At 33.1% G+C, this 24,196-nt stretch overlaps 2 protein-coding genes across 6 annotated transcripts in view; one reads left to right on the top strand and one right to left on the bottom strand.

The window, feature by feature from the left end:
* Nucleotides 1-24,196, top strand: part of LOC142345833 (serpin B6-like) — a 330,456-nt gene that overhangs the window by 278,680 nt on the left and 27,580 nt on the right. The gene's annotated exons all lie outside the window — the stretch shown is intronic.
* Nucleotides 14,097-24,196, bottom strand: part of LOC142345439 (leukocyte elastase inhibitor-like) — a 28,835-nt gene continuing 18,735 nt past the window's right edge. The window contains exon 2 of the mRNA XM_075397492.1: nt 14,097-14,746. Coding sequence (XP_075253607.1) covers nt 14,512-14,746 — 235 coding nt within the window. The 3' untranslated portion in view covers nt 14,097-14,511. The remainder of the gene's footprint in view (nt 14,747-24,196) is intronic.

Below are 24,196 nucleotides of genomic sequence, written 5' to 3'. Positions count from 1 at the left end.
TTCTTTGTAGATCACCTTTTGAAAATGCAACTATTCAAAAACCAAATAGAGTTCAATAAGCTGAAAGGCAGAGAACCTGAAAATATACAAAAAAATTCAAAAGCAAATTTAAATCATATCCGAAAACCCAAAAAATTGAGAAAAAAAAGTAAGAAACTATAATTTATTCTTTTGCGGATCACCTTTTACAAATGCACATATTAAAAACCGAAGACATCAACAAATTGAGAGCCAGAGAACTAGAAAATAAACAAAAAAACAACAGCAATTTCAGATAATCAGAAAACAAAATATGGAGCAAAAAAGTAGGAAAATTTTACCTCATTCTTTTGTTGAGCATGAGTTACAAATGCACTTATTCAAAAACCAAACTGATTTCAGCAAACTGAAAAGCTGAGAACTTGAAAATAAACAAAGTCAAACGCAATTTTAAAACTGAGCAAAAAAATAGGAAACTAAACTTGATTCTTTTGTAGATCATCATTTACAAATTCTCCTATTAAAAGACCAAATAGACTTCAACAAATTGAAATCCACAGAACTAGAAAATAAACAAAAAAAATCGAACGCAATTTCAGATCATCAGAAAACAAAAAATGGAGCAAAAAAGTAGGAAAACGATACCTAATTCTTTTGTTGAGCACGAGTTACAAATGCACTTATTCAAAAACCAAACTGATTTCAAAAAACTGAAAGGCTGAGAACTTGAAAATAAACAAAAAAAGCAATTTTAAATCATAACAGAAAACCTAAAAAACTGAGCAAAAAGTAGGAAACTATACCTTATTCTTTGAAGATCACCTTTTGAAAATGCACCTATTCAAAAACCAAATAGAGTTCAATAAGCTGAAAGGCAGAGAACCTGAAAAAATACAAAAAAAATCAAAAGCAATTTTAAATCATATCCGAAAACCCAAAAAATTGAGAAAAAAAAGTAAGAAACTATAATTTATTCTTTTGCGGATCACCTTTTACAAATGCACATATTAAAAACCGAAGACATCAACAAATTGAGAGCCAGAGAACTAGAAAATAAACAAAAAAACAACAGCAATTTCAGATCATCAGTAAACAAAATATGGAGCAAAAATGTAGGAAAACTTTATATCATTCTTTTGTTGAGCATGAGTTACAAATGCACTTATTCAAAAACCAAATTGATTTCAACAAACTGAAAAGCTGAGAACTTGAAAATAAACAAAGTCAAACGAAATTTTAAAACTGAGCAAAAAATAGGAAACTATACTTTATTCTTTGTAGATCACCTTTTACAAATGCACCTATTTAAAAACGAAATAGACTTCAACAAAGTGAACGCCAGAGAACTAGAAAATGAACAAAAAAATTAGAAGCAATTTCAGATCATAAAAAAACCAAAAACTGGGCAAAAGTAGGATAAACTATACTTCTATATTTTGTAGATAATGAGTAACAAATGCGCCTATTCAACAACCAAATAAACTTCAATAAACTGAACTCTGAGAACTTGAAAAAGAACAAAAATCCAAATCAATTTTAAACCATATAAAAAACCCCAAAAATGAGCAACTAAGTAGAAAAACTATACTTCATTCTTTTGTAGATCACCATTTGCAAATGCACCTATTCAAAAACCAAATAGACTTCAATAAACTGAAAAGCTGAGAACTTGAAAATAAACAAAAAAATTTCCAAAGCAATTTTAATTCATATTAGAAACCCCGAAAACTGAGCAAAAAGTAGGAAAAACTATACTTCATTCTTTTGTGGAGCACGAGTTACAAATGCACTTATTCAAAAACCAAATAGACTTCAATAAACTGAAAAGCTGAGAACTTGAAAATACACAAAAAATTCGAAAGCAATTTTAAATTATATCAAAAAAACCCAAAAAATTGAGCAAAAAAGTAAGAAACTATACTTCATTCTTTTGTGGATCACTTTTTACAAATGCACCTATTAAAAAACCCAAAATACTTCAAGAAATATGAAAAGCAGAGATATAGTAAACAAAAATTCAAAAGCAATTTCAGATCAGAAACCCAAAAATTGAGCAAAAAAGTAGAAAAACTATACTTCATTCTTTTTCAGACCAGGTTTTACCAATGCACCTATTCAAAAAGCAAATAGACTTTAACAAACTGAAAGGCTGAAAACTTGAAAATAAACAATAAAAATCAAAAGCAATTTTATATCATCCGAAAACACAAAAAATTGAGCAAAAAAGTAAGAAACTATAATTTATTCTTTTGTGGATCACCTTTTACAAATGCACCTATTAAAAAACCAACGACTTCAACCAATTAAGAGCAAGAAAACTAGAAAATAAACAAAAAAACAACAGCAATTTCAGATCATCAGAAAACAAAATATGCAGCAAAAAAGTAGGAAAATTTTACCTCATTCTTTTTGTTGAGCATGAGTTACAAAAGCACTTATTCAAAAGCCAAATTGATTTCAACAAACTGAAAAGCTGAGAACTTGAAAATAAACAAAGTCAAACGCAATTTTAAAACTGACCAAAAAAATAGGAAACTAAACTTTATTCTTTTGTAGATCACCATTTACAAATGCACCTATTAAAAGACCAAATAGACTTCAACAAATTGAAATCCACAGAACTAGAAAATAAACAAAAAAATCAAACGCAATTTCAGATTATCAGAAAACAAAAAATGGAGCAAAGATGTAGGAAAACGATACCTCATTCTTTTGTTGAGCGCGAATTACAAATGCACTTGTTCAAAAACCAAATAGACTTCAACAAACTGAAAGGCTGAGAACTTGAAATTAAACAAAAAAAGTTCAATCATATCCCAAAACCCAAACAAACTGAGCAAAAAGTAGGAAACTATACTTTATTCTTTTGTGGATCACCTTTTACAAATGCACCTTTTCAAAAACCAAACAGATTTCAACAATGTGAAAGGCAAAACAATAGAAAATAAACAAAAAAATCAAAACCAATTTCAGATCATCAGAAAATCAGAAATTGAGCGAAAAAAAAGAACAACTATACTTCATTCTTTTGTTGAGCATGAGGTACAAATTCTCCTATTCAAAAACCAAATAACCTTCAATAAACTGAAAGTCTGAAAAATTGAAAATAAACAAAAAATCTAAAGCAATTTTAAATCAAGAAAAACGCCTTAAACTGTAAGACAAAATTAGGAAAACCTATACTTCATGGTAATGCAGAGCATGAGTTACAAATGCGCATATTCAAAAACTAAATTTTTTTCAATACACTGAAAGTATGAGAACTTGAAAATAAACAAAAAATTTCAAAGCAATTTCAAATCAAATCAGAAACCCCAAAAAATCAGCACAGAGTAGAAAAATTATACATCCTTCTTTTGTAGAGCATGAGTTACCAATGCACCTATTCAAAAACCAAATAAACTTCAATAAACTGAAAGTCTGAGAACTTGAAAAAGAACAAAAATCAAAATAAATTTTAAACCATATAAAAAACCCCAAAAATGAGCAACTAAGTAGAAAAACTATTCTTCATTCTTTTGTAGATCACCATTTGCAAATGCACCTATTAAAAGACCAAATAGACTTTAACAAATTGAAATCCACAGAACTAGAAAATAAACACAAAAAAATCAAACGCAATTTCAGATCATCAGAAAACAAAAAATGGAGCAAAAAAGTAGGAAAACGATACTTCATTCTTTTGTTGAGCGCGAGTTACAGATGCACTTGTTCAAAAACCAAATAGACTTCAACAAACTGAAAGGCTGAGAACTTGAAATTAAACAAAAAAATTCAATCATATCCCAAAACCCAAACAAACTGAGCAAAAAGTAGGAAACTATACTTTATTCTTTTGTGGATCACCTTTTACAAATGCACCTATTCAAAAACCAAACAGATTTCAACAATGTGAAAGGCAAAACAATAGAAAATAAACAAAAAAATCAAAACCAATTTCAGATCATCACAAAACCAGATATTGAGCGAAAAAATAAGAACAACTATACTTCATTCTTTTGTTGAGCATGAGGTACAAATTCTCCTATTCAAAAACCAAATAACCTTCAATAAACTGAAAGTCTGAGAACTTGAAAAAGAACAAAAATCAAAATAAATTTTAAACCATATAAAAAACCCCAAAAATGAGCAACTAAGTAGAAAAACTATTCTTCATTCTTTTGTGGATCACCTTTTACAAATGCACCTTTTCAAAAACCAAACAGATTTCAACAATGTGAAAGGCAAAACAATAGAAAATAAACAAAAAATCAAAACCAATTTCAGATCATCAGAAAATCAGAAATTGAGCGAAAAAAAAGAACAACTATACTTCATTCTTTTGTTGAGCATGAGGTACAAATTCTCCTATTCAAAAACCAAATAACCTTCAATAAACTGAAAGTCTGAAAAATTGAAAATAAACAAAAAATCTAAAGCAATTTTAAATCAAGAAAAACGCCTTAAACTGTAAGACAAAACTAGGAAAACCTATACTTCATGGTAATGCAGAGCATGAGTTACAAATGCGCATATTCAAAAACTAAATTTTTTTCAATACACTGAAAGTATGAGAACTTGAAAATAAACAAAAAATTTCAAAGCAATTTCAAATCAAATCAGAAACCCCAAAAAATCAGCACAGAGTAGAAAAATTATACATCCTTCTTTTGTAGAGCATGAGTTACCAATGCACCTATTCAAAAACCAAATAAACTTCAATAAACTGAAAGTCTGAGAACTTGAAAAAGAACAAAAATCAAAATAAATTTTAAACCATATAAAAAACCCCAAAAATGAGCAACTAAGTAGAAAAACTATTCTTCATTCTTTTGTAGATCACCATTTGCAAATGCACCTATTAAAAGACCAAATAGACTTTAACAAATTGAAATCCACAGAACTAGAAAATAAACACAAAAAAATCAAACGCAATTTCAGATCATCAGAAAACAAAAAATGGAGCAAAAAAGTAGGAAAACGATACTTCATTCTTTTGTTGAGCGCGAGTTACAGATGCACTTGTTCAAAAACCAAATAGACTTCAACAAACTGAAAGGCTGAGAACTTGAAATTAAACAAAAAAATTCAATCATATCCCAAAACCCAAACAAACTGAGCAAAAAGTAGGAAACTATACTTTATTCTTTTGTGGATCACCTTTTACAAATGCACCTATTCAAAAACCAAACAGATTTCAACAATGTGAAAGGCAAAACAATAGAAAATAAACAAAAAAATCAAAACCAATTTCAGATCATCACAAAACCAGATATTGAGCGAAAAAATAAGAACAACTATACTTCATTCTTTTGTTGAGCATGAGGTACAAATTCTCCTATTCAAAAACCAAATAACCTTCAATAAACTGAAAGTCTGAGAACTTGAAAAAGAACAAAAATCAAAATAAATTTTAAACCATATAAAAAACCCCAAAAATGAGCAACTAAGTAGAAAAACTATTCTTCATTCTTTTGTGGATCACCTTTTACAAATGCACCTTTTCAAAAACCAAACAGATTTCAACAATGTGAAAGGCAAAACAATAGAAAATAAACAAAAAATCAAAACCAATTTCAGATCATCAGAAAATCAGAAATTGAGCGAAAAAAAAGAACAACTATACTTCATTCTTTTGTTGAGCATGAGGTACAAATTCTCCTATTCAAAAACCAAATAACCTTCAATAAACTGAAAGTCTGAAAAATTGAAAATAAACAAAAAATCTAAAGCAATTTTAAATCAAGAAAAACGCCTTAAACTGTAAGACAAAACTAGGAAAACCTATACTTCATGGTAATGCAGAGCATGAGTTACAAATGCGCATATTCAAAAACTAAATTTTTTTCAATACACTGAAAGTATGAGAACTTGAAAATAAACAAAAAATTTCAAAGCAATTTCAAATCAAATCAGAAACCCCAAAAAATCAGCACAGAGTAGAAAAATTATACATCCTTCTTTTGTAGAGCATGAGTTACCAATGCACCTATTCAAAAACCAAATAAACTTCAATAAACTGAAAGTCTGAGAACTTGAAAAAGAACAAAAATCAAAATAAATTTTAAACCATATAAAAAACCCCAAAAATGAGCAACTAAGTAGAAAAACTATTCTTCATTCTTTTGTAGATCACCATTTGCAAATGCACCTATTAAAAGACCAAATAGACTTTAACAAATTGAAATCCACAGAACTAGAAAATAAACACAAAAAAATCAAACGCAATTTCAGATCATCAGAAAACAAAAAATGGAGCAAAAAAGTAGGAAAACGATACTTCATTCTTTTGTTGAGCGCGAGTTACAGATGCACTTGTTCAAAAACCAAATAGACTTCAACAAACTGAAAGGCTGAGAACTTGAAATTAAACAAAAAAATTCAATCATATCCCAAAACCCAAACAAACTGAGCAAAAAGTAGGAAACTATACTTTATTCTTTTGTGGATCACCTTTTACAAATGCACCTATTCAAAAACCAAACAGATTTCAACAATGTGAAAGGCAAAACAATAGAAAATAAACAAAAAAATCAAAACCAATTTCAGATCATCACAAAACCAGATATTGAGCGAAAAAATAAGAACAACTATACTTCATTCTTTTGTTGAGCATGAGGTACAAATTCTCCTATTCAAAAACCAAATAACCTTCAATAAACTGAAAGTCTGAGAACTTGAAAAAGAACAAAAATCAAAATAAATTTTAAACCATATAAAAAACCCCAAAAATGAGCAACTAAGTAGAAAAACTATTCTTCATTCTTTTGTAGATCACCATTTGCAAATGCACCTATTAAAAGACCAAATAGACTTTAACAAATTGAAATCCACAGAACTAGAAAATAAACACAAAAAAATCAAACGCAATTTCAGATCATCAGAAAACAAAAAATGGAGCAAAAAAGTAGGAAAACGATACTTCATTCTTTTGTTGAGCGCGAGTTACAGATGCACTTGTTCAAAAACCAAATAGACTTCAACAAACTGAAAGGCTGAGAACTTGAAATTAAACAAAAAAATTCAATCATATCCCAAAACCCAAACAAACTGAGCAAAAAGTAGGAAACTATACTTTATTCTTTTGTGGATCACCTTTTACAAATGCACCTATTCAAAAACCAAACAGATTTCAACAATGTGAAAGGCAAAACAATAGAAAATAAACAAAAAAATCAAAACCAATTTCAGATCATCACAAAACCAGATATTGAGCGAAAAAATAAAAACAACTATACTTCATTCTTTTGTTGAGCATGAGGTACAAATTCTCCTATTCAAAAACCAAATAACCTTCAATAAACTGAAAGTCTGAAAAATTGAAAATAAACAAAAAATCTAAAGCAATTTTAAATCATGAAAAACGCCTTAAACTGTAGGACAAAAGTAGGATAACTTATACTTCATGGTATTGCAGAGCATGAGTTACAAATGCGCATATTCAAAAACTAAATATTTTTCAATACACTGAAAGTATGAGAACTTGAAAGTCAACAAAAAATTTCAAAGCAACTTCAAATCAAATCAGAAACCCCAACAAATCAGCACAGAGTAGAAAAAATATACATCCTTCTTTCGTAGAGCATGAGTTACCAATGCACCTATTCAAAAACCAAATAAACTTCAATAAACTGAAAGTCTGAGAACTTGAAAAAGAACAAAAATCCAAATCAATTTTAAACCATATAAAAAACCCCAAAAATGAGCAACTAAGTAGAAAAACTATACTTCATTCTTTTGTAGATCACCATTTGCAAATGCACCTATTCAAAAATCAAATAGACTTCAATAAACTCAAAAGCTGAGAACTTGAAAATAAACAAAAAATTCCAAAGCAATTTTAATTCATATTAGAAACCCCGAAAACTGAGCAAAAAGTAGAAAAACTATACTTCATTCTTTTTTGGGGCACGAGTTACAAATGCACTTATTCAAAAACCAAATAGACTTCAATAAACTGAAAAGCTGAGAACTTGAAAATACACAAAAAAAATCAAAAGCAATTTTAAATCATATCAAAAAAACCCAAAAAATTGAGCAAAAAAGTAAGAAACTATACTTTATTCTTTTGTGGATCACTTTTTACAAATGCACCTATTAAAAAACCCAAAATACTTCAAGAAATATGAAAAGCAGAGATATAGTAAACAAAAATTCAAAAGCAATTTCAGATCAGAAACCCAAAAAATTGAGGAAAAAAGTAAGAAATTATAGTTTATTCTTTTGTGGATCACTTTTTACAAATGCACCTATCAAAAAACCCAAAAGACTTCAAAAATTGAAAGGCAGAGATATAGTAAACAAAAAAATTCAGAAGCAATTTCAGATCAGAAAACCAAAAAATGAGCAAAAAAGTAGAAAAACTATACTTCATTCTTTTTTAGACCAGGTTTTACCAATGCACCTATTCAAAAAGCAAACAGACTTTAACAAACTGAAAGGATGAGAACTTGAAAATAAACAAAAAAATTCAAAAGCAATTTTAAATCAAATTCAAAAACCCGAAAAAGTGAGCAAAAAGTAAGAAACTATACTTGATTCTTTTGTGGATCACTATTTACAAATGCACCCATTGAAAAACAAAATAGACTTCAGCAAATTGAAAGCCAGACAACTAGAAAATAAACAAAAAAAATTAAAAGCAATTTCAGATCATCAAATGCGGCAAAAAGTAGAATAAACTATACTTCCATATTTTGTAGAGCATGAGTAACAAATGCGCCTATTGAAAAACCAAATAAACTTCAATAAATTGAAAGTCTGAGAAGCTTTACTTCGGAGTGAGACCAACAGAGATCACTCAAAAATGAAGAACGAATGCGTAAGAAACTCAATTGAGAAGTCAAAGTCAATTGAGAATTAAAGAAAAGCGTGAAAAAGTCAATTGAGATGTCAAAGAATTGAGAAGTCAAAGTCCTAGAAGAAAAGGGCAAAATGGTCCAGCGAAAAATTTGAACAAAAAAACATAGCCAAAAGAATTCCGGAGACGACTCAAAGGGCCGTCTCTCTGAAAAGACGCTTTTTAAATTATCTGGTACTTACTTACCTACTAAAACTAAAAATTAGGTCAAAACTTGAAAAAAAAAAACCAAAAAACCAATTGAACTTAAAAAATCGAACAAACCCAATACTCCTGAATTTAATGCCAGCCAAAAATTACATTACGAAATTGGAAACATCAAAAGGCCCAAGCGGCAAACTGCAAGCTATGTTAAGCTGTCAAAAATTCTTTTTTGAAGGAAAACTCAAAAACCGCCAGAAAAAAAATTGCAACCAAATTTATCAACATTCGAAAATTTTCTAATTAAAAACGCCAATTTGTAATATAAAAGCAGTAATCATTCAATAACAAAATAAACCTTAAGCAGTAGTTGTAGTTTGAAATCCCTATGAACGCGATAAACTAAACAATGGACCATAAATTTATCAAGTCATAATCTAAGTTAAAATTGTTAGTTTAAATACACACTTTTAAAACTAATAAAAGCAGGGCCAATAAAACCAAAAACCTTAGAAGATTGTTGGAAAAATACATGCTACATGTTGGAAAACTATATGTCTGTGTGGAGAACACAGACATTGTAAAATTTACATAAGAAAACTAATTCGCAACTTTTGAAAAATAAAATAAAATCAAATAGGAAGTTCTGATTAAAAATCACATTGAAAAACCATTATTAACCATTATTAACCATTTTTAATTATTGAGCGATTGAGGCTCAAACAATTTTTAACTTGGAACGCATTATTAGGCTCGCAATTGGTAGCAATTTTAGTAGGCAACATATTCATGCATTATCGATGAGAACTTATTTCTACAAAAAACCCAATTTACCACCAACAAATTGGGCCAAATTGACGAAAACACGCTAAAAGCTGTCGTCTATATGCACCACTCTCTCAAAAAAAATTAAATTTTCAAGTCGAAGTCATTCACTCAACGCAGTGCAGGACTTCTCTCGCTCAGAAAAAATAAGTTTACATGGCAATTTTACTCACTTTCGCTTTTAGGTCAAAACGCCGTTTGAACAAATAGTACTTCCTGTAAAAAAACCTTAAGCTAACCAATACTCCTCTTCGAGTAGTAAAAAAGACATAATTGCAATGATTTACAATAATTGCTATGAATTTCGTTCAAAGGCAATAAATAAAAATTGTTAATGGTTTCACAACTACCGCAAAAAAGCCCGTTCCAGATCGTCAGCATTAAATTGGAATCACAATAACCTCTGAGACTTTTCATGAGGTCAATAGCTTCGCTTCCAGAACTCGCCTGAGATGAGAACAGAGCGCGACCTGGTTCTTCTTTCGTTTCTCCATCACATCCATGCTTAAGCAAAGACATACATAAAAAACACTCACAAGACACAAAACGCAATTGGGGTTCTCATTTTCTTTCATATAGCATTTGAACAGAAGATCATCAAAATCATTAGCTGTTTTGAAAGATTGCTCCATTAAGTTCAACACGACTGTCTACACGATTAGTAAGAGTGTGTGTTTGATTGCTATATACTCGCAACAGACACAATGGGTTCTCTTCAACGAGAACCTCATCTTAGTACTATGCATTACTCTTCAAAAAAAAAGACTCCTGATCAAATCCGACAGGACAAAACCCAGAAGAAAACCGGTCATATTGCCGCAGCTGAACCAAATCTCAAACTTTTTATACGCAGCTATTCAAAAAAAACATCGAATTTTAAGTGCGCATCTAAACAATGAAGTAAATGAAACAGGTCGATTTAATTCATTATTGATTTAGCGGTATCAACACTGGTTCAAGCTTTTATTGATTCAAATAATTTTAAAACACCTAAACTGATATTTTCTTCTGCAAGCAAAACTAGGTTTGTAAGATGCACAAGAATTTTTAAACTTCCACTTTATTGACGCATACTTAAAAATTCAATCAAGCAGAGCTCATTATAAAATAACTGTTGGACTTTTTCTTTCGGATATCTTTGCTACTCGCTTTGATTTCACTGTCCTCTAAGGGATCAAAAGATTCAAGTATAATGAGACTCACTCATTCCTGTATTGTTTTCAGATCTGACCCCGCTAGAGGCATTGTCCAGGGTTGCATCGCCATCTGTGGCATGGCATCCGATTACTTTTGTTTCCACAAGTGTCCGACTGTTCGCCGATGCGAAACTCACGGAAACTCTCAAGTCTGTAGAACTCGCTTGGCCACGTTCGCCGTTCACTGGAGCCAGTCCATATCTTTTTTGTTTTTCTTACGTGCCATATTTTACGTTTAGTGTGTGTGCTTCGTGTCCACTACCAGATTTAGAGAATGGTTTGTAGAATTAGAGCCGTTGAAAGATGACCCCGATGCTTCTATCTGCAGCAGCTTGAAGAGAAGTGGACCCCTGATTTCATTTCGTCCAGTAGGGCCACCTTTCTTTGCAGACTTTCAGGCAAGCCTCATTGATTGTCGCAGATAGAACAGAATTGCTCTTCAGGCCCACCTTCTCGAAAATCACCTTGGACATCTTCAATGCAGATTTCGAAAGAAAGTTGTCATCTTCGCGGTCTTAATTGCCAATTAGTTTATCGCCAACCTGAGCCAACAACAAGCTAATTGAACGACCCTTTTGGAATCTCATTTTGTTTCATATAGCACTTGAACAGTTGCCCAAAATCATCAGCTGATTTGAAAGATTGGTCTAGAGGTTGCGAAGTTGCTCGCACGTAGCATGTGTTTTGCGATCAATAAACGCAACTGGTTCAACATTCTTATGGCTCATGGCAGAATGTTCTCGCTTTATTGCGCGGAAGACTTCATTGGTGAAACCAAAACTTTCAACTGTGGTTTTATAAATTAAAAACTGTGACAAAAATTTTCGATCTGAATAAAAATTTGCATTTAAAAAACGAAGCTACCATCAGAGCCAAAAGATAGTCAACGACATCAAGTCTTCAGCCATCTCTCGTAAGACAACCTTTTGGAACGATCAGTGTTCTATTTTGTGAGAAACGAGAATTTATTTAAAGTGATACTTTATCAAAAAACCGTACAAAATTACCAAACATAGCTGGCAGATTGCCAGAAAATAGCCGCAATAGATTCGTAGATCGGTAGTCTAAAAATACAGTAAAAAAGACAGACCAAAAAAATTTGTCTTTTCATTGAAGGCTGATCTGTTATATTTTAATTAAAAATATGTATAAGTTTTTGCTGCCTCTATTAGCTGCTCTCAAAGAACCTTCACTCAGAGTAACAGACACCCAATTGACCTTATCTCTGTGAATTAAAGTAAATAAAAGTCAATTTCAAAGTGAGGAAGTCATTTTTGAGAGTGAGGTAAGTCAAGTGTGACCAAAAATTTAATCACGCGCATGAACAAAAAAACTCGCTCCACTAAGAGCGAAAAAGGATGTCACGCATGCAATTCAGTTGAAATTGCATGAACGAATGAACAAAAACTGGCTGTGACGCCATATGGTCGTAACAAAAATCATGACGAAATAAAAAAACATAGCAGGACAAGTCCTGACGTACAATTCAAAGAATTTTCATTGACTAAACAGAAAACTAGACCTTGAACGGACTATGAATGGGTTGGGAAAACCATTTAGAAAAAAATCCGATCCAAAAAATAGAAAAAACAGTAAAAATCAAAGTGATATTGCCGCATGTGAACAAAAAAACCACTAGCGATAAAGCGAATTTTTGTTCAAACACCGTTTTCTCACTCTATTTTAAATTTAGAGCGAAAAAATTTCAAGCCGCAAAACCACTCGCTTTTTCGCTCCACTTCCTGTTTCGGCGTGACTAAAATCACTACTCCAATTTGACTTCAGAAATCATGAAAATGTGTGAACAGATCTTAAAAAAAAGACAGCGCCCCAATACAATTCAAATTCTTTGAATTGTAAAAAAACCAAGAGAAGGCCAATAATAGCCCCAGCTATCGCTGTGCGGCTATTAAAAAAAGAAAACTAATCATACTAGAGAAGACTACCTGTAGGCCGCGACCCTATCCAGGCCATATCACATTACCTATTGTTATCAGACGGCTTATCTAAATTCGAAACGACTGTAAACACAATTCATAAGGGGGTGCATTTGACTGCTAAATAGCCAACAGACTGGATGTGGTCTCGTCAACGAGAACTTCATCCATGAACTATGTAATAATTTCCAAAAAACTGCTCCCGATAAAAATCCAATCGGACAGGACGAAACCCAGAAGAAAAGAGTTCATTTTGCCGCAACTCAAGGAAATCTAGATATTAACCGTTCTATATGCAGCTATAAAATCAAAATCATCCTCTTTGACAAATTTTTGGGTGTGAAACTCGCGGAAATACTATGGAATCAAGCTTGAAAATGATCAGTTATTGCGTCGCCAAATTTGTCGGGCTTTTTCACGACCCATGTTCTAAGATTAGAATGACAAGTGTGTATGTGAAAACGAGTGACAAAAGGTTAATTTTGTTCAAACTTTCTTTAAAATTGACTATACATGCTCTCGCATTTCACAAAGCGTGTTTTTGGCGTTAGCGTGAAAACATGGGACAATCTTTCGTCACACAATTCCACGCCATGAGTCACTAGTTTCCACATTATAAGTAACTTTATCCAAATAACTTAGCTAGTGTCAATTCGACCCAAATGAAAGTAAATTCGAGCGGTGATTAATTTCAGGAATTTCCCTCTCAATACTTATTGCGAACTAACAACGGACAATTAGCAGTTTTTCGATTACACGTACAATTAAGTTTTCGAACTGAGTCTCAAGTAATTACAAATAAAATGCGGGCAATAAAGTTTTATCAATTACACGTTCAAAGCTGTGAAATTGGGTTGTCCTTATCATAGAATACTCGTGACAAAATGTAAGCCCTTTTCATAATATAAGTACCTTATTTTCACGTCTTGCGTTACTAAATTCCCTCGTAAGTGGTGAATGAATAATGAAAGTGGGGACACGTTTAGGTAACCCGATTCCAAAAAAACAGAAAAATTATTGAAATCTTCCTTTCCGTACATTGGCCAGGAAATTCAAGTAGACATGACAATAACTTCGAAAATTTATTTAATCCAATCAAAACATAATTTCTTTCATCTTCATATCCAAAGGACAAATTATGGCCAAGATTTGCTCGGCAGCTGCTACTAAAAACCGACAGGAGTCGAAATATTGACTTCGTATTGTTATTCATTCATTTATATAAGCATTTCTAAGCACGTTTTACTTGGCTAAAAACTACAATGTGGCACTAATTGATTAATATTGTAATAGGAAAGCACCAACGGTTGTTCTTTAAGCACCAATAGAAGAAATCATGCGCAGTTGTAAATTTAAAGTTCATTTTTAGATTCTGAATAATTAAAGCTCGCAAAGCTGTCAACCAATAGTTTCGCAACGATTCTTAAAACATATCTAATTCACGTCCTCTTCACAGTATAGATGAAATGAATACCGGAAGGCACAATGAAAGATAAATATCTGAAAATTTTAATAGCTTATTGATAAATTTTAGGTAGAATTTTTTTAAATTTTGTTTTCACTTTCTATCTTTAAGATTTATGCTCCTCTCTATCTAAGCAGAGGGATCTTTCACATAACCACTGAATAGGACAATACCCGTGTCAACATGTCGAATGAAGAAAAGGAAAGGTGAAGTTATATGAAACTTAATGGGCTCGTCCTCATAAAAACTAGCACAATATGGGACACATTTAACCACGGTGATGGCCGCAGCCTCTGTGCCTTCCTCGTCCACATCTACAAAGCACTTCTGAAGAACTTGGCTGACTTTCAGGGCTGCAACGTCACTGAAACAGCTACAAGGTCATATTTCCGTATGAAAAGTGTTGCCGTGTTAAATAGTTAAAAAGTTTCTTCTCCATTTCCAGAATTTAGCAATCAAGTTGGAAAATTTTTGGTAAATAACAAATGTAATGGTGACCAGTACAATATTTTCACATAGTTATTGGAGCAATAAATGCAAAGGACGCCATTAGGTTTTGTTATCATATCCCAATCAAAACATTAAGTTGGTTCGAGGGTAGTAGAGGGTGGGAAAATTCAAGTTACAACCGAATAAAACTGGACGAAAAGCACTTTGACCACAGGTGGGAGCTGCACAATATCCGAATTAACATGTTCTTGGGCTTTACCAGTTTATTCCGTTTCTCATTTCATAAATCATGCAAGCTCGATGGTCAGATGAAAAGTTGGTAGTACGAAAAATTGCGTTAAAAATTCCAACATGACTAATAAAAAAGCTACAAACCTCGTAGCACTGAGAGCAATTTGTGATGTTGATATATCGTTTTACAAACAAAACACTTTCATGATATACGTCGAGAACGCAAAACAACCTTGGTGTACTTTTCATTTGACTTTTAGCAGTAAACCGTCGTTTAGTAAACTGCCAGTCGAGCATTTTGGACCACGAAAAAAATGAGGAAGTCAAGATCGAGAGATGTTATGGATAATTCAAATTGGTCTAGCAAAATTTTGCCTTAAAAAGATAAACTTAACTACAAACATAGCCGGAAGAAATCCGGAACCGACTCGAAAAGCCGGACCTTCCTGAACAACAAAACAGTCATTGCAATCAACAGTCATAGCATTATCATTCGTCCAAACTTTGACTCATCAAAATTAACTTCAAAAATTGACACAAGTTAAGACCACTGTCGTAACAAGGAAAATTTCAGCATTGACATCATTGAAACAATCGAAAATGAAAAAACAAATGCGACATCACGCAGAAGGAGAAACAACTATATCTTGAGGGAAAAGTTTCCCTGGTAAATTCACAAAACTTTCCATGAGATTATGAAAGCGCAACAATTGGATTATTAGAACTATATCAGTTTAAGCTGTACTGCCAAAAATATCAAGATGGTCAAACTGAGCCCCCAAAATTTGACCGGGACAACTATTGTCACGAAAAAATCCGTCTAACAAAATGGAAACTCTGTAACAGAACCGTAAAGTATTGGGAAGACATACGGTAGCCAACTTTCTTACCAGCTGAACTTAATTTAAAATTCAGCACTAATTTTCGGGAACCAAGAAAACAAGAGACTTCGATTTTGGCATCAGATTTCGAAAACTGTAATAGACTTTGCTCCTTTTTTTGCACAGATTTTTGATGAAAAGAATTCGTTCAATGCAAAAATATAGTTGATAAGAAAAAAGAGCAAAAAGCAAAGAGAATACAGATTGGGCCTAAACAATTATTACCAAAACCTGACACCGGGAAACTTTACAAAAAAAACAATATCATTCACTTCAAACACTAGTGTCGTAATATTCTATCCATCAACATCAAAAAAATTTTATTATAGAAATTAATGTCAATCAAAAAATCTTGAGAAATCTCAAATTTTGAAAATCAATTTACTCACCCAAATAAAAGCACATAAAACAGTTGTTTACATAAGATTATGCAAACAACTCATCATAGACAATTTCGAGATACAAAGAGAGAAGTTGCCAAATAGTAGATTGTGGGGTTGCGGACAAAATATTTTAAAAAATAGTAAGAACAAAACCAAAAATCGAAAGCAAAAAAATTTGAAAAATATCAAAAAAAACACCAAAAACGGTTTCGTATGGGTACAATTTATAAAATAAAGATGCTGAAACAAAAACTGAGAAAACTATGCATTTGATTCAATAAGAGCATACTATCATACAGACTGATAACAAAGCAAGTCTACTCAAGATTTAAAATGGAGGAGGAGGGGTCAAGCTTTGGGAGGGGAGGGGGTGGTAGGGCTGAACGAGGTGATTCAAATGGTGCTTAGTCCCGGGGAGTGTTGGGGTAAGGAGTGAGTGAGGAGGGCAAACTTTCAAGATTAACATTCGCCCTTAACACCATGAAGCTGTCTCATCAAAACCTTCGTTGAATCGCATACTTAGAGACTAGTAAGGCTTAAGGCTCCAGAACAGCTCATCAGCCGCCTAAGGCTCTCTAGACTGTACCTGTTAATCACGTTTTTGAAGACGAAAACTTGAAAGGGTCAGACAAAAAGTCAGTCGAGCAAAAAAATCTCATAAAAAAGACCACAGGACTAATATAATTGCAGAAAATTTCGTTTCAAAGCAATTAGTAACTGTCACGTCCCTATTTCGTCCCTCATAGTTACGTGATGGTTTTCCTTTAAATATCCAAAAATAAGTGCTTTAATTTAGTTCATATTCAAATACATCTCAAGGCCATATATAGCCAGTATTTTCCATCTAGGCATGTAAACTCTAATTTGTTTATGTTTATGAAAAACAACCGCAGATTGACAGTTTTACTGATAAACATATCAAGTGCCTAAAAGACTCAATATTTACATTTTTCAGTTCCCTAATGATAAATTCGCATTATTGGTAAATAAATTCATGAGAAACTATGTACTTGGTGAAGTAATTATTCTGATAAAGCAGGTGCTAATACGGAAATTGTATATGTATTTAACAAACATCGAGAGACGTACAAAAGCCGGAAATTGCCCAACTTGTAGATCAGTAAATTTTTACGAAGGACCAATACAACTCAAGGGACCACCCTGCGGAACGACGATCACCAGAACACCGGAGAAACAGCCTGACTATCAGTTGCCATTCGAACTCAACGATAACCTTGAAACTTCTTATTCTATCTCTGAAAACTTTGTTATAATTTATGATTAAATAATTAACGATTGAACTGGAAATTCTTCACAAAATAACTAAGTTAGAACAGGCTTCTTTAGTGTTATATTGCGGCCAAAAAAGCTCTAAAACCTACGGCAGTTAGTAGGTATATCACGCATGCGAACTGCTCAATAAAAGGCTATTACTAGCTAAGTTAATTCAAAATATATCCGCTAAAAACCGCACTGTGAAACATCAAATTAAGTCCTTGTAAAATGATAAATATTCCTATTATTTGATTCAAATATTAACCTCATTAACACCACGAGAAAGACACTAAAAGTCAGTGCGTAATATGGTGACAGGAGTTATTAACTTTTTCCCAGTTTAACGGACCGAAATTTCGATTATTTCTTTGATAAATTCGACACTTCTTTTCTTCTTTCGAAGTTTCCTTTAATTTCTTCCACTTCATTACCTCAAGAATCTTCAGCCAGCATCCAGCACCCAGCACACCTTTTTGCCAGCAAGACGATATGTAAAAAGCAGTAACAACGGAAAGAATGGGTGTAGACTGTGTTTGTGTCTCTGTGGACTAAATGCAACAATAATTCAAAAGTGCTTGAGTGGACAACTGTAACAAACTCAACCACAGCCGCCAAAACGGACAAAAACAACACAGGGTTTTTGCAAACAAGGATATTGTGAGTAAATGAATCTGTAAAATTAATTTTGGTGCTTTATTTATGTCAGCTTATAAAGAACAAATTCTCCCCGCTATTAATAATCGTCGCGCTTCCCCCAATTTTGTTCAACATATTGAAGGAAATAATATTAACTACACACAAAACAGTAAAAAACACAAGCTCAGATAGTAACCGCTTTCTCCTCTTCAGTTTATAAATCCATCGTAATTTATGTGCTAGATAAAGATGAAAAACGTGCTGCAATTCATTGGACAGCAAAGAGTTTAAATCAAAAAGCTCGCAAATTTGGCCTTATTCGTAACAAACTTCAAACAGACAAAGATAATAATCTTAACAACATCATTGCCGATTATCAGATAACATCAGAATAAGCTAAGTTATTGAAACCATAACTAAAAGAGGGCAAAACAAAAGTTTAAACAGAAAAAATAAAACAATTATATTTAATTTCCCCAGCCAGCTCCGGAGGTTAATGAATCAAACAGTGACTTCGTTCGTTATGCTGTTGCCTATCTATCTGAGTGCACCCTCTACAAGGCTTGGGCGGTCGTGGTCCCCACGAATTTTCCTAGACTTCGGGGCACTCTTTAGAGGTGAGACTTCGGCGGCCCATGCGGCTTCAACGATATAAGTCTGACGATTCGACCGGAGCTTTAGGCACAGGTCCATAAGCAGCCCATCTTTATTATTTTCTGACCGAATGGTTTCAGTAGTTTCTTTTCTGATTTCTTGTGCTACTCATTTAACTTCTTTCGTCTCTTTTAACCAATTAATCTCCCCATTAAGTAAAGTTAAGTGTGCTATTTAATTACTTAGAACAAAAATAAGACTGATTGAACGAAAAGTATATAATCTAAACAGGTAAAAAACAAAATGGCACACATGCAAATCATTATCACACCCTTCCCTGGATCAGAAACGAACAATTTCAACGAGTTTGAAAAGTTAATAACAGGCGCAATCGGAGTCGCAGCAATCGCAGCCGCGCAACAAGCGAATTTTTTGCAATTACATTTAAAAGGAGATGCTTTAAGATACGTCTTAACACTACCAGCGGCCACCAGATTAATTTTTGCAGACAGTATGACAGCTCTAAGAAATAGATTTACACAAGACAACTTGAGAGAGATCAGAATCATAAAGTTAGAGAACCAAAAGTTTAACCAAAAAACTGATACAGTGAAAATTTTCTTAGTAAAGTTAAGAACAGAAGCAAAAAAAGCATATCCACGACCTGAAATAGTAGTAGCGCCAGCAGCAGGAGGAGATGCTGAAGCCCGTAGATTTGAGAGAGAGACAGCAGCAAGAGATTCTGCCCTTGAAACGTCAGAAAATGGAAAAAAAAACGAACAAATAAAGCGCTTCTTTATTAAGCCTAAGCCAAATTGGCTTCAGCCTAAGCTCTTAGAAAGGCCAGATGCTGATACAATTGATCAATTATGCACCTTAGCTAGCCAAAAAATTGCAATAAGGGAGATGTGTAACAGAGAAGAGTATTTAGACGACGGATTTAATGAAATAACAGAATCAAACAGATAAAATGTCAAAAGCAATAACCGTTATTTCGAATAATCAGAAAGAACTTGAGCAGAAACTTGAACAGAAAGTAGCACCAAAAAATGAGCCATCAGAACAAGGCCCAGTAACAATTTTCACACCACATTACCCACAGCAAGTCTACAGACAAAGTTATAGACAAAATTTCCGCCCACAATACCAAAATTATCAACCAAATTACCGTCAATATCAACCCACTTATCGTCAATTATCGCAAAACTATCAGCCCCAGCAACAGTATGCCCCCCGTGCTAATAATTACCGAGAGTTTAGACCACAATTTAACGCCCATAGACCATTTTATTACAACGAACAGCCACAAACTCGGAATTATTGGACTGAACCTTCAGATAGCCCCCCATTTGTTCACCCAGCTTATTTTAATAGACCAGCTTATCGGTTCCCAACAAAAATACTCCTGCAAACCGTTTTCGACAGGAAATAGTTTATGATAGCCCAGTTTCAGTACAAAACCGATACGGTAGTCAACAAGCAAACCAGTTTAATGGTGCAAGTGTACCTCAGAATAGAAATATGAGAGGTATGAATTACCCATTTAATCAACAGAAAAACTAATAAAGCCACCCAACTTTAAAAAACCAAATAAAAGTTATAAAAACTCAGTTAACCATTATAACGAAAGCACGTCTAGTGCTACTTAAGATAAATTAATAGAGCCAGTTTATAACGAAAATAATAAAAAAAGCGTAGAAAACGCAAAAGAAATAGTAACAAAAGTAAAGTGAGCAAATCTGTACAATTCCCAATACAAGTACCTCAACCCGCACCAAAGCCAGCATCACATGTTCAGCAATTATTCAGCATTGTCCCACTTTTAGGCAGAACATTATCCTACGTTGAAGTTAAATTTAATGGAGAATTAGATAGAAGCGCACTAGTTGATACAGGAGCATTTACAAACGTGATAAGCCGAGAGTTTTACAAGGAACTTATTGACACAAATATCAATTCAATAAGATAAATAGAAGAGCCTGGTCCAGATAAAGTTAAAATGGCAAACGGAAATATAGTTAAAAATGATAAAGCAATAAAAGTTACATTTAAATTGGGCACACAAACATTCACAGAAGACTTCCTTGTATTAATTGTCACAACTCCCGTGATATAAGGCAAACCATTCCTTGTTAAACATAAAGTTAGCATCTGCCCAGGACAAAGCTACATTAAATTCTCTGACCAAACTCTGCAAATAAATGAAATAAAGCCAGAAAAGCAGCCCAGAAGAGAAGTAAAGCGTACAAAATTTGTCTATACACAGAAAAAACAAGTATTACAGCCAAATCAACAAGCAGTACTAGTATGCAAGCTTCAGGATCAACTAGAATTATTCAATGATCTTTGTGGGTTAAAAATTCCGAATGAAATCTTTGAAAAAGATAGCGAAGTAATACTAACGTCTTCTTTAAGTAAAATTGCTGAAAATAACATTCTTTACATCTACGTTCTGAACATTACTGAACAGCCAGTTACTATAAATAAAGGCGAAGAAATAGCCAAATTCTCGTTTTTAACATCAGATCAAGCTGAAAAATTGTTAGAAGTAGATCAACAGTTAATAAATGTTGCAAAATGAGTGAAAATTATATAACAGAAATAAATCAACTAATTCAAGTCACAGATACCCCAAAAAGAAAAACTCAACCAGCAAAACCAGCCCCAGAATATGAAAAGTTTTGGTTCCCAACGCCTGAAACATACCCTGACCCGAAAAATTTTTCGCCATTGCAGAGAAATTTTTGAGCAACTGTTAAAACTGCAAGAAATGGAAAAAAATAGACCCAAAGGGCAATCATCAGGATAAAATCACCTTCTTGAGCAAATTTTCGTGGGAGAAATCGGCCCTCAATGATGAGCAAAAAAATGTAGTAGGCGAGCTATTAATTGAATTCAGTGATACCTTTGCAAAACACAGATTTGACGTCGGATATAATACAGATTTTTAAAAAAAGTTAACTCCAGAAAGAAGTATACCAATTTATGAACAAGGCCTCCAACGCCTATCCCTCTGAGAAAAGAGCTACAAGTAGAACTAACATTAATGCATTACTATGGACTGATAACAACGTTGTCTCAATCAAGATATAGTAGTCCCCTTTTCGCACAACGGAAAAATTCAGGAAGGATTAGACTGTTAATTGACTTGAGAAAAGTAAAAAATTTGTTGAAAAACGATTATGTGATGCAATCGAATAAGAGTGATGCAATCGAATAAAAGTGATGCAATAAACTACTTTGCCAGGAAAAAGCTATTTATGAAACTTGATTGTTCAAGCATATCACTGTGTGCAAATGACAGACGATGTACCAGTGCAACTGCTAGCGTTTAACTTTTCTTCGGGAACCTATGCTTATAAATGTCTTGCCCAAGGATAAAATAAGTCAGTACCCGGATTCAGCTCCTTTATTAGACATTAATTGGACCCATGCTTAGCCTCAGGAAATTGTACCCAGTTTATGGATGATATTGGAAATGCAGTAACGAATTTTGAAAAATTGGTACCCTCTTTACGGGCAATATTTATCTGTATACGTCAATCCGGACTAAAATTGTAACCTGAAAAGTGTGAAATAGCAACAGATAAAATGAAATTCCTTGGAAATAACATTAGTGCAGAACGAATATCACCTGAAAAGTCGAAAATAACTAAATTCCTTGATAAATTCAAAATGCCGAAAACAACAAAACAAGTAAAACGATTAATCGGCTTCACACAATTCTTCCGTAATAACATTCCTAACCTAGTTTAAAAACTAATGTCATTTTATAAGCTCCTGAAGAAGGATGCAGTAATAGAAACCACAGGAACAAGTAAAGGCATTAGAAATAATCAAGAAGGATCTAATGGAAGCGACAAATGTAACATTGCGATTACCAAAACCAGGCTTGCAGTATGTAATTCTTTGTGATGCTAGTTACCACGGTGCAGGTTTTGTACTAATAGTGGAAGACTACGTAAATGAAACTGGAAAGAATGAAAAGAAAACATACGCTCCCGTATCGTTTGGATCGGATTTGTTTAATGCTACGCAATTAAAGTTTTCAATCTACTACAAAGAGTTCCTAGCTTTGTATTACGCGCTGGACTATTTTTCGCACTATATTTGGGGATCAAGCAAACAAGTAATTATACTCACTGACAACAAAAGCCTCACACAATTCTTTCAATCAAAAGTAATACCGCCATCTCTTTGGAATTGTTTAGACAGAATACTTGCCTTTAACATAGTAATTGCTCATATTCCTGGGCGCGCTAACTATGCAGCAGATTTTCTCTCTAGAATGGAGAACGATAAAATTGCGACAATGTCTTTAAAGTTAACAGATAGAATTCCAGTTAGAGCAGAAAAAGTAGACACAGAAGCCCAGAATCCTGACATTGAACTAAACGTGTTATTTGGTATTGAAAATTTCGACGACGAAAGTAATAGTGCTCAACATGACGTCCTTAAAAAAATCGGAGTTTATGAAGATTACAAAAAGAAACAGAACAAATTACCAGTCACAGAAATACAAGGTCTATTAAAACTCAAACGGAAACTAGAAATAAATTCAATTCAGTATCAAATCCATTAGATGAGTTCCCAGATCTTACAAACAATTTAATCAGCCTTAATTTAGCAGAAGAGCAGCAAAAATATGCAGATATTAGAAAAGTAATAAGCTGGATTTAGCAAAGCAATCAACAACCAGATTTAAAGTACGCTTCAACAAACTTAAAAAAGTATCACAAACATTTAAATCGACTAATTCTTGAAGGGAATGTCTTATACCGGAATTTTTATGATGATACTGGAAAAACACTTCAAAAACAATTCTGTGTACCTAAGCATTTGTAGAAAGAGACTATCTACAGGCTCCATAATTCACAAACAGCTGGTCATTTAGGCATAAAAGCAACAATTCAAGAATTTAGAAAGCGATTTTACCACCCAGGCTTCACTGAACACTTCATTAGTTTCATTAAAAACTGCCTTACTTGCCTCCAAATAAACAGAGTTCCAAAACACACATCACACCAAAGACTGGCACAAATATGTTCCTCTGGCGACGTTCATTCATAATACTTCATATCATTCAGCAATAAATTGTTGTCCTTCAACTTTACTCCATGGCAGAGAACCAATAAAACCCCTTGACATTAGATTCTCCAGAAAGGTAATGGATGTAGTAGCAGTAAATTCGGATTTTGTAAATGAACTGCAAGACGCCATGATAAAAACTTTTGGAGAAACAAAGGAAAAACTTACAACAGCATATTTGAAGTATAAAAAGTACTATGACCAAAAAGCTTCAGCAAAACCAATTCCGGATAAATCATTTTGTTTAATTTAAAACCCTAAGCTACTTGAACAATC

The sequence above is a fragment of the Convolutriloba macropyga genome, chromosome 9 (genome assembly GCF_964194025.1).
Source record: "Convolutriloba macropyga chromosome 9, txConMacr16.3, whole genome shotgun sequence".
Lineage (NCBI taxonomy): Eukaryota > Metazoa > Xenacoelomorpha > Acoela > Convolutidae > Convolutriloba > Convolutriloba macropyga.
The sequence above is the reverse complement of the archived record's forward strand: the minus strand, read 5'-3'. Positions and strand labels throughout refer to the sequence as shown.